Source organism: Megalobrama amblycephala, linkage group LG20 (assembly GCF_018812025.1).
Source record: "Megalobrama amblycephala isolate DHTTF-2021 linkage group LG20, ASM1881202v1, whole genome shotgun sequence".
Taxonomy (NCBI): Eukaryota; Metazoa; Chordata; class Actinopteri; order Cypriniformes; family Xenocyprididae; genus Megalobrama; species Megalobrama amblycephala.
Window position 1 is genome coordinate 18186568 of NC_063063.1, and position 14226 is coordinate 18200793.

Here is a 14226-nt window from a genome sequence, read left to right on the forward strand (position 1 = left end):
TCACCATTTCTCAAATTGCTTTCTTATAACAAAATGCACTAGTATCATCCATTAACATAAAATACATTGTACCATTCGTTACAAAAACAAAACAAATGAACCAGATTAGCTGGAAGACAGCAAACACTGAGGAACTTGTGTGAGATTACATTAAACTGCAAACTTACATTGAGTCAATATTCCAAAACATCCTTAGTACAGCTTTAAATGTTCACAATAGTGGCTGTAATATATATATATATATATATATATATATATATATATATATATATATATATATATATATATATATATATATATATACACACACAGGAGAACTTTGGAGGAAAGCCTTTTACCACCCATTTGCAAGAGCACAACATATACAAATAACAAAATACACCAGTACTATACAGAACAAAAAATACTATAGTACAAGAACTGTCCACAGCTGCAACACAGTGCACACTGAGGACTTGATGCTGAAATTACAAAAAACTGCAAAGTTACATTCAAAAAATACTGTAATAGGAAAAAAAGAATGTAATATAACAAAATAGATTTTATGCTTGGCTGAGGTGAAAAAGTTGGTGTATCAATATGGAAACACTTACTGAATAAAATGAAACGTGACTTAAATGTCCACTGAAGCTTAAGCTCCTCTGAGAATAATAAAAATAGTGGCAAATGAAAACATCACATCTGTGTGGAGCAATGAGGAGGCTGTAACATTCTTACATGAAACTAACAAGAAATGTCATAATTCCATGTTTTCCACATGGTTCTCCATCGTTTGAACTTTGACTGGAGCTCTTTTAATGACGTCATCTCATTGTGTCCTCTTCTTATGCAATGCCTTAATGACGCAGACATCACCAACTGTTTATCTCAAAGCGCTTAACTTCTAATATTCATATGGCATTAATGGATGGATGGATACATTTTGTGCTGAGTGTGGATAGAAACCTGGCTTATTTCCAGGATTGCAATTTTAATTTCAGGTGAATATTCTACAAAATCCAATGACAACTTTAAATGTTCACACCAGTGGCTATGTATTACAGTCCACCACTCACTTTGTTTTCAGTTTGAAACATCTTCTAGGGCTGCATTTTACATCATACTAAATGTTTTCTATCGCCTCCCAAACCAGATTTAAAAATGCAGCTTAGCGGCGTTCACAAGAGCGGCTGAAGAAATCCTACAGTCCAGCAATGATTTTGTTCTTTAGTCCAAGGACTTTGGGGGAAAGCCTTTCTCCATCCATTTTCAAGAGCACTTTTTGAATGAATTCATAGGAGTATTTCAGCTCTTTGGGGTAAGCCATGTTCAATACATAGATGACTCCCAGCATCATTGCACATGCTTGGGCTACAGATCCAATGTTGTCCAGAATGATTTCTCCTTCAACATAAATGCCAATGTCATCATGTGCTCCAATTTCTCCACCCTCCTTGTTGATGACATATACGCCCATGGTGGAATTCTGCAGGTCTCTCTGGATGTCATCTCCTTCGATGTCCTGTATATTTGTAGAATATAAGAAAAACATGAATTTATGTAATAGATTTTAATGACCTGAAAATTCTAAATTTCTTTATATTTACAATATATAATTACACTGGTCAGTAAAACTATTGAAAATATTTTTGTCAGTTAAATAAAGGTTCATGTGAAGTAGGGCTGGGCGATATATCGCATGAGATCGTCACGCGCATTTCGTCAGTAAAGCCGGTTCCCTGATTACCGCTAAATCGCCATCACTTGCTTTCAAATGAAGCGGCATTTAATAGACAGAGCCGTAGATCACTGAAAAGCCACGCAATATCGCGTTCATTATCGAAGGCGATTCATCTGCGATATTGAACGCGATATTGCGTGGCTTGTCAGTGATCTACGGCTCTGTCTATTAAATGCCGCTGCATTTGAAAGCAAGTGATGGCGATTTAGCGGTAATCAGGGAACTGGCTTTACTGACGAAATGCGCGTGACAATCGCATGCGATATATCGCCCAGCCCTAATGTGAATTAACAAACCACAGATTTTTGTTTTTATGGCATTGTGAAAAATATCCAAACTTTTCTGCAAATGGAGCAGAGACAGAAGTCAGAATGGATTGAGAGATGGACTAACACATTGTTGGTTTTGGTCTTTTAATTGAACAATAAGAAAAATAATGAATAAAGCCTGCCTTATTGTTCCAAGAACCAAACTGATGGTTTAAAATGTTTTAGCCAATTACTGAAAATCTCCAGTCCAGACACAGACAAATGTACATCATCCTGTGACAACATCCATGTTGTTTTACTCTGCAGGATTTCATTTCCTCAACATAAAGTTTGTCAGAGTCTGTTAATAATTACTGGATGTCAGAGTTCTTGAATGCACCAGGGTGTGTTTAGAAAATGGTACCTGCTTTGAAAATTGTGCAGCAAATTGTTGATTTTTATACAAATATTCTCAACCTTATGGCTACTTATATGGTTAAAATTAATTTTTTTAAAATTGATGCTTTGGAAAATGGTCAGTGGTAATGTTAAAGAACTCCGGTCAATTTTAACATTGAGCTAATTTTTTTGTAAATTTGGAGTGCTGTCAGTACAGAGAACAACGACAGAAATCGGTGTTGCCTACACAGTGTTATCCTGTTTTTAAAATTTGCACCCTGTTGACTTCAATGGGGCAAGTTTTAAACCTGCTTTTAGCCTCTTAACATCCTTGATGTGTCATTACAAATGCCCAGCCATGTGAGCAATTCCTTTAGAGTGAACACGGGTGAATCTGACTGCAGCAGATGTGAAAGATATGAATAAAAGTGATGTTAATTCAGCCAGTGCACATACCTGTATTTATTTCCTGTTTTCGGTTGAAGTCCACAGTAGTCGATTGTCGAGATCACGCGCGTGATCATAGGTAACTAAACCTATGCGCTTGAACTCGACAATCGACTACTGTGGACCAAAAAACAGGTTCTCTGTACTGACAGCACTCCAAATTTACAAAAAAATGAGCTCAATGTTAAAATTGACCGGAGTTCTCCTTTAATGCATTTGTCATCAATGGGCTAAAACATAAAAACACCAGTATGATCCTCTGTAGTGACATGCTTTAGTGGCTAGAGAATTTGCATTAGTTGATTTAAATAAACAGCAGGCTTCCACACTATAATAGCTCTAGACCCCAAAACACGACAGCATGTAGACTGTGATAGGACTACAGCTGCCATAGTTTTGGTGTCAACACACTGATTTTGTTATGCATCGGGTTTGTTTTTGTTGAATGCCCCTTTAAATTCATTTTCTTCTAACTAGTGGGTTAGTGACATTAGGATCTTAAAACATTTTATAATACAAGACAGTACATCTGATTGATAAATGCAATTACAATGACTTGCCTTATACTCCCGAATGAGATGTCCATCATCCTCACCAAGGTAGATGCAAAGTGCCTTGAGGACTGCTGCCCTTTTAAGATTGATGTCACTTGTAGCCTGTGTAAAAGGATTACAACTATTAAAATACAATAAATAATAAAAAATGTCTTGAAACTGTAGAATATTTCAAACCTGTGGTAACCTCAAAAATATATACACAATGACTTCATTATACATTCTGTAAATGGACTGCCTTCTTTAGCTAAAGAATGTTAGTGTATTGTGACTTAATTTTCATAAAATATCAGGTCTGAATGTGTAGGGTGATAGGGTGACAGTTCAGTCTGCATGGTAGGTGCAAATGTACCAAAAGGTCTCCGTTTTAAAACAAAAATGTAGTAGTGTGGATGTAGCCTTAGGAACCTTGCCCCTTACAAATAATCAAGGCTGGCACTAGACAGGTACATTTCAGGTTTCTCCACAGTGTATATGATATTTTCTACTAAAATGTAAAAACATGTTTACCTCTTGCAAGATCGCCAGATGTTTGGCTAGTTTTTGGCCAGAAACACCTCCCTTTTTGTTGAAAATAGATGTCAGCTGGGGTAAATGGCTGTCCAACTGAGCCATGAAGGTTGTTTCAAGTGGGACGGTTGTTATGCGCTGGAATTCAGCATTTATCTATTACACACACAAAAAAAACAACAGAAGACAAAGAGCACTGTGATCAGCCATCGGTGTAATGATATTTTGTAGCTATTAAATAGATATATTCTAATTTCCTTATATTAGGTGTACAGTGTGTTCTAGCCAGATGTATTGCTATCAATCAAGGGTAATGGCAAGAAATCAAAACTGGACCAGCAGCCTGCATCCTTATTTAAACCTTGCTAATATTTTTTTATATTTACAATGGGTCAAAGTGCAATGTAAAAACCCTGGGAGCAAGCATGTGCTTACCTCATCAATGTGAAAAAGTGCAGGCCACCTGGCTTTAAACTCTCCGGCAGCTGGATTTTCCTGCACTACCTCTTTTCTTCTGTAGGAGAATGTTTTTGACATCTTCTTTTTTACACATGATGCACTGTTTCTTTGTCTGACATCATTCAACATTTCAAGTCTGACATTTTCTAAGCTTTCATCCGTTTCACCAGCAGGGTGTGAAGGACAAAAGTTGACTTCAGCCTTTTTAGGCTTCTTTACATTTTTGGCTGGGAGGCAGTCATCACTACGTTTGTTTTTCAAAGCATTTACAGTCACTTCTGGAAAGCCAATTGTTCGCATCTTTGTTCTGTAATTAGCCATTTTATATTTTAGGCTAATCATCCAGCCATAGTAACCAGTGGCAGATGGTTCCTTCAAACAGGGAAATTTTTTGATGAGTGCCTCTGCTACATCATCTATTTGGTAATTTTGTGGGTACGCTGTATACTGGAAGATCTCCTCGGCTAGCTTCTCTAAGATGTCAGACTTTAACCCTGGAGTAATCTTCAGTTGAGTGCCAGTTTCTCTGAAGCGGTCATTTCCACGTTGAAGCTGCACCTCTACATTGTATGGAAAGTGAGGAATGGGGAATTCACGTGGCCATGCACGTGATCTCAATTCATTGTCTGAATGTGGCAGAATGATGGTGTCATCCGAGTCTGTTGTGGACAATGAGGCCTGTGAGGAAATGGGAGATGTTTGGTTGCTCACTGGTGCTCCAGATGATCCAGAAGTGCTGGGAGCATTCTGCATTACAGAAGATGGACTCAAACCCACATCATTTAGGGGGGTTAGAGTTAGGGTTGCCATGTACACCAACTTGATTGTACTTCTGTCCTTTATGTCTTGTACTGATGTAACATTCATGAAATCATTGTTGAAGTCAGGATCCATGAATTGAATACGAAAGTCTGTTTCAATTCCAAATGCTTGGCAAATTGTATTGTGGAACTCTGCCAAAGTTTCTGGCATTCCTGAATGGAGATCAAGTCTTCTATAGTCATCGTCGCCCACAATGACTCTCAACTTCAGATGCTGTGCCATTCTTCAATCTAATTGTTAAAAAAAAAAAAAAAAAAAAAAAAAAAAGGTAAATCAGAATTTCGTACTATTGTTACTTAGGTATAACTTTTTATGAACCGAACCAGAGCAGGAACATACCACCATACAATTCCAATCTGTAATGTTATTCTGCACTTGAAAACACAATGAATTTTTACCGTTACTTTCTTTGCGTGGAATGAAGAACACTGAGATATTTTTTTCTTTGTTTGTGGTTGTGTGGTAGTTCTTCCTTTGAACATGATATATTTAAACTGACAGATTTGAACACTAATTTGTATTATTTTAGTCACAAATGTTTTCCTTAACATGTACATTTATATAATGGCAACATGAGGGTAGTTTAGTACAGGGAGATGTCAGATGATTAGATTGGATTTCCCTAAGAAAATTCTTTCTATCATTACTAAAAACAAAATTATTCCTCCTGTAAGAAATGTTAGGCTGCCCTCTTGTTACCATATTTAGTGTATTAGTGTATGAACTCATGCAGCGTATGAACACAACACGAACTACCATAATCCAACCTTGTATCTGTATGAATCGTTTAAGTGTCACCATTCGCCGGCCTCCAATCCTGTAATCTGCCAAGGGGTACTGGTCCAACAAGGCACCAAGTTGAATGAGGGAGACTTCTGAAGTGGGACATAACTCAAATGCCCTAAAATGCTCCCTATACCATGCATCAAGCTTTTTAACAATAAAGCTCAAGCTTTTCTCCACTACAACCATCTGGATAACCTCTGCAAACTCTGGTAAGCCACCTACAGAGCCATGAACAACAACCATACCTTCTCTGTAGTTAACTCCATTAACAGACGCATTCTTTGTGAGTTGAATGTGAGTAATATCAGGGTATTCCAACTGCAGAACCTTCTGCACATCCTGATGCAAAATGTCAACAGAGACAGTTGAGACAGCTGAGACAGTCAAGCTAGAAGTTTCGGTTGTGGTTGACGCCAAGTTATAAGCAATCATGAACTGATGCTTCACCGCCATGGACAAGAGTACGTTTTTAAAGCAGCGTGTGTGACGGACCACCTGCTTAAAAAAACTGTGTTTCGCCTCAAACCTCATTGTCCACAACCCAACTAGTGGACCAAAAAATCTGATCATCTGTGGATAATGTTCCACAAAATGATGTTTCGGCAACAGGTTTAGACCAGGAAAAACCTCTTGTAACCTAGCTCTATGGTCACAAATCTTGGCTTCAAGGAAAGCAATGGATTGTGTTGTGTGCACTGGTGCAACAACTAGCTCAACGATATCTTTAAGGTCCAAAATGACCTGCCAGGCAGGTTCATCTGGGGGCACCAAATGTCCAATCAAAAGCGGAAGCAATCGCAAAAGACACCAATTTTCATGCGCATTTCCTCCAATGCTTTTCTTCAGCATGAATGTCCTGGGAATAGCATGAGGACGATTACTTTTGTCTGTCCACTTGTAAGGAAATTTCTGAATGGACTCATTGAGTTTGTCAAGTGTGAAATACTTTTTTGAAATTAACAAGTTGAGGCAGTGTGCCAACTCAACTGGTAATATGCCTTCAAAGATGTCATGTGCAACATCTGGAGGGTAGCCTGTGCAGACATTAAAATGAGAAAGATATGAAGAGAAAACACACTTCCTTTTAACACCGTAACAAGGTTGTGCATTGTCCTGTGCTGATCTAACATGCATTTCATGCATCTCTTTGCTTCGGAGAGTAAATGTCCCTGAACTCACTTCGCGCTCCTGAATTTCCGACTTTTTTGCCACACAAAAGCGGCAAATGTATTCACCTGCAAAACTTTCAATAAATCCAGCAATTCCATGTGCCCCCAAATTGTCTGCTACAACACACTGTATTGTGCCTTTAACAAAATCTCCAAGCTGAGCAATAAAAATACCTTGACTTTCCAAAATGGCAAGATCCCTCAACAAGGGCTCTAGTACCTTTTCATAGCCATATTTCCTCACATCATCAGATCTGCAGAGTAAGGCCAAATAAATTGAAGACAATGAAGAATGACAACCTGGTGGTAAATTGCTGAGAGTCCAGTAAACGCCACAGATCTTGTGCTTTTTACGAGATGTGCCAAGTGGATTACAAATTTCGAAATCATCCACATAAAAATTCAACAACACTCGCACCTCACCTTCTGACAAAAAATGGTTATCCTTGAAAAACTGACCATCTCGAAAAGACTCGTATTTCACTTCTCCTCTGCCCTCTGATATGAGGTGATTATCTAATGCTTTGTTAAGAATGTGACCATTAGTAAAAAGCTGCTGTAAAAACTTTAATAGTGGAACATACTGCAGCGTTCTTTTATCTTTGTCATCCAAGATATATTCTATGGGTTCCACAACTTGAAAATTGTCTCTGTAGTATTTTTTGCGCTTAAAGGATGTTGCCAAAGGACAACCTTTGCCAATTGACTTATAGACCGGATTAGATGTACACAGGGCCGATGCAAGTTCGTCAATGACTGACTTGTCAATTTGCAGGTTGTAACTATTCAGTGTGTCATGTATCACATTTCTTGTACTACACAAAGATGCTGTGCTCAACAAATATTGAAATTCTTCCAGCAATTCATCAATTGCAGCACTTGGCACATGAAAAATATTTTCCAGCTTTAATAACACTGCAGCAATTTTTTGTTCTATTATCTCTGGCTGATCCTTTGACTTATCTAAATCAATGTCATCAGACTGACTTTCATTACAGAATTCTTCACTGTCTGAAACACCAGGCTCTTCAGTTTCAGCTACACTAGTTCCCTGGACTACACCATGCTTAAAATCTCTCAACGTATGTAAGCTGTGCTTCCGACTTTTATGCGACTTGAAGGTGCTGTATACATTGGATGTGTATTCACAGCCTTTAAACATACATGTGACTGTCTCATTGTTTTTCAGATGATGGCCTATGTGCACAAAATAATCATGTTCTGTTCCAAGTTCACTACAGCCACATAAATGACAGGAAAATGAAGTAAATATGTCAGAGTGCTTTAAGGTATTTTCGTGATTCCTTGACAAATGTGACAAAAGTGAATTCCAAGTCGTAAATACGCATGGACAATTAGGGTATATACACTTAATATGATGGCCACGCCCAAAATGACTATGTTTTAGTCTGTAATGTTTAAGAATTTCTGATCGCCTAGACACTTCCGCACCACAGTCTTTACACTGCCACATAAACTAGAGAAACCACAAAGAGAGAAAAGGGGACAAAAATCAAACATTAGTGATGGTGTCATAACAGTCACATCCGGGGCATGGTGATCCGCTTCAACTTTGATTACATAAAGCTATGCTCTGTAAAGACAACTAAATGTATAGTTTTTTGTGACTTAGTTTGGGCCACGGAATCTCATATTAAGCAAACAGAAGCTTTACTCAACAGATTAAGGGCGTACTCACACTCAGCACGGAACTCGCACATAAACTCCACTGTGCCGTGCGAGAGAGAGCGCTTTTCTCAAAAGAGTGCAGTGTTTCCTAGACAAGGAAAGCATAACCGTGGGGGGACAATCGTGCTTGGGCACGGTACAAGGCAACCGGGCCTAGTGTGAGTACGCCCTAAGAGTAACAGTGTATCAGTGGCAGATTTACTTTGCACTGCTGTTAGTAATTACTGTTATAGAAAGAACAAATACACACAAGCACGCCTAGCAGGAAGCTAGACATGAAGAAAATGTCTGTGTACTGGTACTTTTATAGCAGCACTTCTCTATGAATTATATGATGATAAAGTACCAGCGTTGAGATCCCCCCCATAAATAAAGAACAAAATGTATACCACACAGTTGCAGAACATTTTTAGCTTTCTCCGTAGCATCACTGCTGTGATCAGTATAGCTGTTAAGATGCATGTTAAATGCACTTACCAAAACAATATGAGCTCCCCAAAGAATTAGGTTTTGGTCCACATCACACCAAGACAATCAGATATGAGAATAACCTGCAACAGAAATAAAAATGAGCAGGGATTAAAAAGATAAATTGTAAGCATGTTGAGGAAAAAAGTAATTGTCCAATAATCACAAACTTGTGTCAGCACAAAACATGTTAAAGCCCACGACTCAAATCAGATCACTACAACCTAATTTCTGTCCAAGTCCAAAATTTAATAATACCTTATTACTATAAAAAAATATCCAACAAATGGCAGATTAAGAGGGTGGAAGTGGACAGACAGACATGGACTTCATTTTCAGGAAAGATTATTTTAATTATCAACTTATTTATTCACAGCGGGACTATTTTCTTGCAAGCGTGTTATTCCTCTTATAAATTACTTAAGAGCATTTAGAAATGACATCAGAAAATAATGCTTTCAAAGCTTTAGATGCTCTAAGCATACAGACAGGAAATTATATGAAACAAGAGGGGTATATTGAAGTTTCTGGAAATTGTGTGAATTAAGTACAAAATAGATTTGGTTTCTTAAATTAACTACCATTGTTTGTACAACAATGCATGAAATATAAACACCTGTACAATGTTTTAGAATAAATAATTGTGTAAGGTTATTTACATCGTGTCAGATCATATTATATGGCGATTTTTTATAAACTGTTTGTGAAATCAGAAACAGAAAAATCTCTTCACAATGCAGTCCACAAGCCTACAACTACTAAGTACATTGTGAGATATAACTGAGTCAACAAGTCAAGACCCCTGCCAGCTCTTAGTTTTGTAAATTTAATTAATTTGTTAATTTAATTAAAATTAATTAATTATTTTTTCTGTCTTCATGCCATATCACTAACTATTAATATTTGTATTTTTCATGTTCCACTTCTATACTAAAAGTATTAGTTTGAAATTGGGAGCAATAAATGCAGTGCCAACATAATTGGTCTTTGTGTTTAGAGCAGAAACAAAGTTGAACAACATCAACCTGCTAGCTAAACCCACATTCTTATCCCTGTCGTCTTCTGCCTACCACTTCAGGTTAACTGGTCTTTCACTGGACTATCGGCTGTGGTCGTACTAGCTGGTCCTCTCGTGTCATCTGCAAATCTCCTGCTATTTAGTTATGAAACATTTGCATGCTTCTACTACATGTACTTTCAGCCCCACCTTTACGTTTTAAGCTCTGATAAGGCGAGTCGGATACCGTCCACGAGGACTGCTACCCATGCCGCTACCACGAAAGAGAAGCTTGTTTTTTTTTTTTCCTACCCGCATTCCGCGAAGACCTGCCTCTGATTGGCTAGTGTTCGTTGCATTCGTTGGTTAGGTTTGCGCAAGTGGAGTGACAGGCCTTGAAAAATGTCACGGTCGGTCGGAGCGGCAGAGTAGGGGCGGGTCTACAGGTGTGAAAAAAATACAAACTTTTAAAGAAACGGTAAATTCAGGCACCCAACGTTACCTAGGCCTGCCATTATGATTATGTAGAAACATAAATTCTTGCCGTCAGTGCACATTAACCACCTTTTACCAACATGATTTCACAGGTGTATTTTGTCCTAATGTTAACACATTGACAAAATTAGAAAACATGCTTACAGCCAGTCAGGAATAACGTTAATGTAATGTTAGGCTTGGCCAGTCTAACGTAACGTACAAGCCTAGACAGCAAGGAAGGTGCAGCTACAATTAACGTTAACATTCGTAAAACTGTTTTGCTTTTATTCGGCTTCCACAAACTAATAAATAAGTCAAGACAAACACTGAATTCACCAAGCATTTAACACTTAAGCTAAGTTAACTTACTAACCTTACACAACTCACGTGGTTAAGCTAGTCGCTGAACCTTATCTAATGTAATTTATATAAAAAAAACACACAAACTTAGCATTAGCTAAACACTGTTTAAGTAACAAATATAACACACCAATGATTATATATTGCTTACCGAAAATGCAGAGCTGGATGCAGCATTCAAACGAGTGCATCACGTTCAATCCCCAAAGCCTTGGCGCCTTCAGAAAAAAATGTGTCTGCACATGCGCAGACCGGACAGTATATGGAAATTAAATGAAACGTATTTTTTTCTAATTACTTTTAATTGAATGAAATTAACTTGTTTTAAACAAGGGCAGTGAATTTGAAAATTAGTTACAGCTACAATTAACGTTAACATTCGTAAAACTGTTTTGCTTTTATTCGGCTTCCACAAACTAATAAATAAGTCAAGACAAACACTGAATTCACCAAGCATTTAACACTTAAGCTAAGTTAACTTACTAACCTTACACAACTCACGTGGTTAAGCTAGTCGCTGAAACCTTAGCTAAAGTAATTTATATAAAAAACACACAAACTTAGCATTAGCTAAACACATTTTTTTTCTATAAAATGTTTTAAAGTGTAAACAGAACCCTGTTTAAGTAACAAATATAACACACCAATGATTATATATTGCTTACTTACCGAAAATGCAGAGCTGGATGCAGCATTCAAACGAGTGCATCACGTTCAATCCCCCAAGCCTTGGCGCCTTCAGAAAAAAATGTGTCTGCACATGCGCAGACCGGACAGTATATGGAAATTAAATGAAACGTATTTTTTTCTAATTACTTTTAATTGAATGAAATTAACTTGTTTTAAACAAGGGCAGTGGATTTGAAAATTAGTAATAAAAAATAAGTAGGATTAAATAACACATTAAAATCAGTGAAATTAACCAGATAAAAACATGTAACATTTACAAGGGGTCAGAATCATTTTTTTCAGTGTATACATAATAACCGAAAAAGGTGTAGGCTGAGCCACTGCTTATTATGCCTACGTTTTATACATATATATCAAATGAATGTCACTTTTTTTTCCCCTGGACTTGCTACAAGACATTTTCCAAAAAAATACACATTTTAAATAATAATACAATAGTTTAAATATTACATACTCATATTTCATATTAAATTGTATAATTATTTATCACCTTGTTTTTAAACATTTTCTTGAATTTAGAAAGTGATGTACACAATTTTAATTCCTTGTCACAATTATTCCATAAGTTTACCCCTTTGACAGATATACTTCTACATTTTATATTAGTTCTCGCCCTTATTTTGTTAAACATACATAATCCTCTTAATTTATACTTACTTTCTCTTATTGTGAACAGCCTTTGGATACAATTTGGAAGTAAAATATTATATACCTTATACATTACCTGTGCAGTATAAAAATCCACTAAATCAACAAATTTTAAAGCATGCAGTTTTTTTCTAAACAATTTATTAGTTGGTTCATAATAGTCAACATTTTTTATAATTCTAATAGCTCTTTTTTGTAACATATATATTGGATTTATATTAGTTTTATATGTATGACCCCACACCTCCACACAATAAATCATGTATGGAACTATGAGCGAACAATACAAAACATATAATGAGTTTTCATTAAAAATATGTTCCAGATTTTTCCCTGAACAATATAAATTTGTATCATCAGCAAACAAAACCATTTTTAATAATTTAGACACTTTACAAATATCATTGATAACACAGTACAAACAATTTCGGACCTAGCACAGAGCCTTGCGGAACACACCAAGTGACTTTGATTTAACATTATTTATTTGTACATATTGATATCTGTCGTCCTATTTGCTCTAAAGCCACTGGTGTTCACTCAATAATTTGTGTTTATCTATAATTATCAAGCTGGCACACAAATCATTTCTCTGAAATTTTTGAGAACTGGGAAAGCAGAGAAATTGGTCTGTAATTGGAAAAAAGATGTCTATCGCCACTTTTAAAAGTAGGAATAACTTTAGCTACTTTCATATTAATTGGAAATAAACCTATTAAAAATGACTGGTTACAAATATATGTAAATGGTTTTACTATATGTTCTATAATGTTTTTTTAATAATGACATGTCAATATCGTTACAAATCAGTTGACTTTTTACTCTTAGAGTTATTGACAATGTCAAGTATTTCCTTTTCATCAGCTCCCCTAATGAATATTGAGTAACTATTACTGGAAATATTTACTTCTACCCTATCCCCATTTCTTTGCACCACAATCTCATTTGCTAACTTATATCCAATATTTACAAAATACTCATTCAATTTACTAGCAATGTCATTCACCTTATCTATAACTCTTGTATCATCATTTATAAAATTATTTGGATAATCTACTTTTGCCATATTCTTTTTAATTATACTATTGAGAACTTTCCATGTTGCTTGAGTTGTTTATCATAATTTTTGCGCTCCCTTACAATCTTATAGAAACAGTGTTTTTCATATTGTTCAATTAGTATGGTCAAGAAAGCATCATAGGCTCTATTAGGTTCATCATTTACATAAACCTCACTCCAATTTTGTTTCTTAAGGTCCTCCTCAAGGGCAGCAATGGCTTCTGGTATTCTCTGTTGAATCATTTTGTAATTAATTGACTTGTTTTCATTTGTTTTTTTAAATATACTTTTAAGGACGGGGAAATGGTCTGCGTGCCTGGCACATGGTGTAAAAGGGTTTTCCCTATTCTCTTGAGTAATGAGTAATGGGTGTGTTTTGGGCGTAACGTGCAATAAACCAATCAGAGTCTCATCTCCCATTCCCTTTAAATGCCAGTTGCACTCGCTCCATGGCAGATTCACTATTTACATGGCGGAATTTGCAAGCGGAAAAACTGAACGCTTATGGATCTGCTCATTAAAGCGTGCGAGCAGACCATCTACAGGAAAAGCCGGATTCCACCAAAGCATTTTTATCTTTATGTACACAATAATATTTTACATTGCAATCCTTTTAATATTTGGCATGTTACATAACCAGCCAGTGTTCAAAACAATCTCCTTACCTTAGTCCACTTCACAACGGTAAGCTAGTAATAATGTTTTCTAATTCGGGTGTTATTGG

The 14226-nt window shown here is 36.5% G+C and overlaps 1 protein-coding gene across 5 annotated transcripts; it reads right to left on the reverse strand.

The window, feature by feature from the left end:
• Window positions 1–289: 289 nt before the first annotated feature.
• Window positions 290–12026, reverse strand: LOC125255826. Of its 5 annotated transcripts, XR_007181999.1 has the most exons (9): window positions 11775–12026; window positions 11257–11341; window positions 10581–10708; window positions 9281–9354; window positions 4314–5389; window positions 3879–4034; window positions 3375–3470; window positions 1121–1501; window positions 292–431 (listed from the first exon to the last, which is right to left on the reverse strand). XR_007181999.1 is itself a non-coding variant. In XM_048171327.1 (8 exons), the coding sequence occupies exons 5-8, from the start codon at window positions 5379–5381 to the stop codon at window positions 1181–1183; spliced, it is 1641 nt and encodes a 546-aa protein (XP_048027284.1). In that variant the 5' UTR covers window positions 5382–5389; window positions 9281–9354; window positions 10581–10708; window positions 11257–11341; window positions 11775–12025; the 3' UTR covers window positions 290–1180. The 5 variants fall into 5 exon arrangements, 4 of the variants coding, with proteins under 4 accessions (XP_048027284.1, XP_048027285.1, XP_048027287.1 ...); XM_048171327.1 differs by having other exon boundaries at window positions 290–1501; window positions 11775–12025; XM_048171328.1 differs by lacking the exon at window positions 10581–10708 and having other exon boundaries at window positions 290–1501; window positions 11775–12025.
• Window positions 12027–14226: the final 2200 nt, after the last annotated feature.

Coding starts and splice junctions, on each gene's coding strand:
- LOC125255826 (XM_048171330.1), bottom strand. CDS start 5,381: ATGGCACAGCATCTGAAGTTGAGAGTCATTGTGGGCGACGATGACTAT. Junction 3,471..3,878: donor ATCTGGCGATCTTGCAAGAG/GTAAACATGTTT, acceptor CCTTTTACACAG/GCTACAAGTGACATCAATCT. Junction 1,502..3,374: donor ATCTCATTCGGGAGTATAAG/GCAAGTCATTGT, acceptor ACAAATATACAG/GACATCGAAGGAGATGACAT.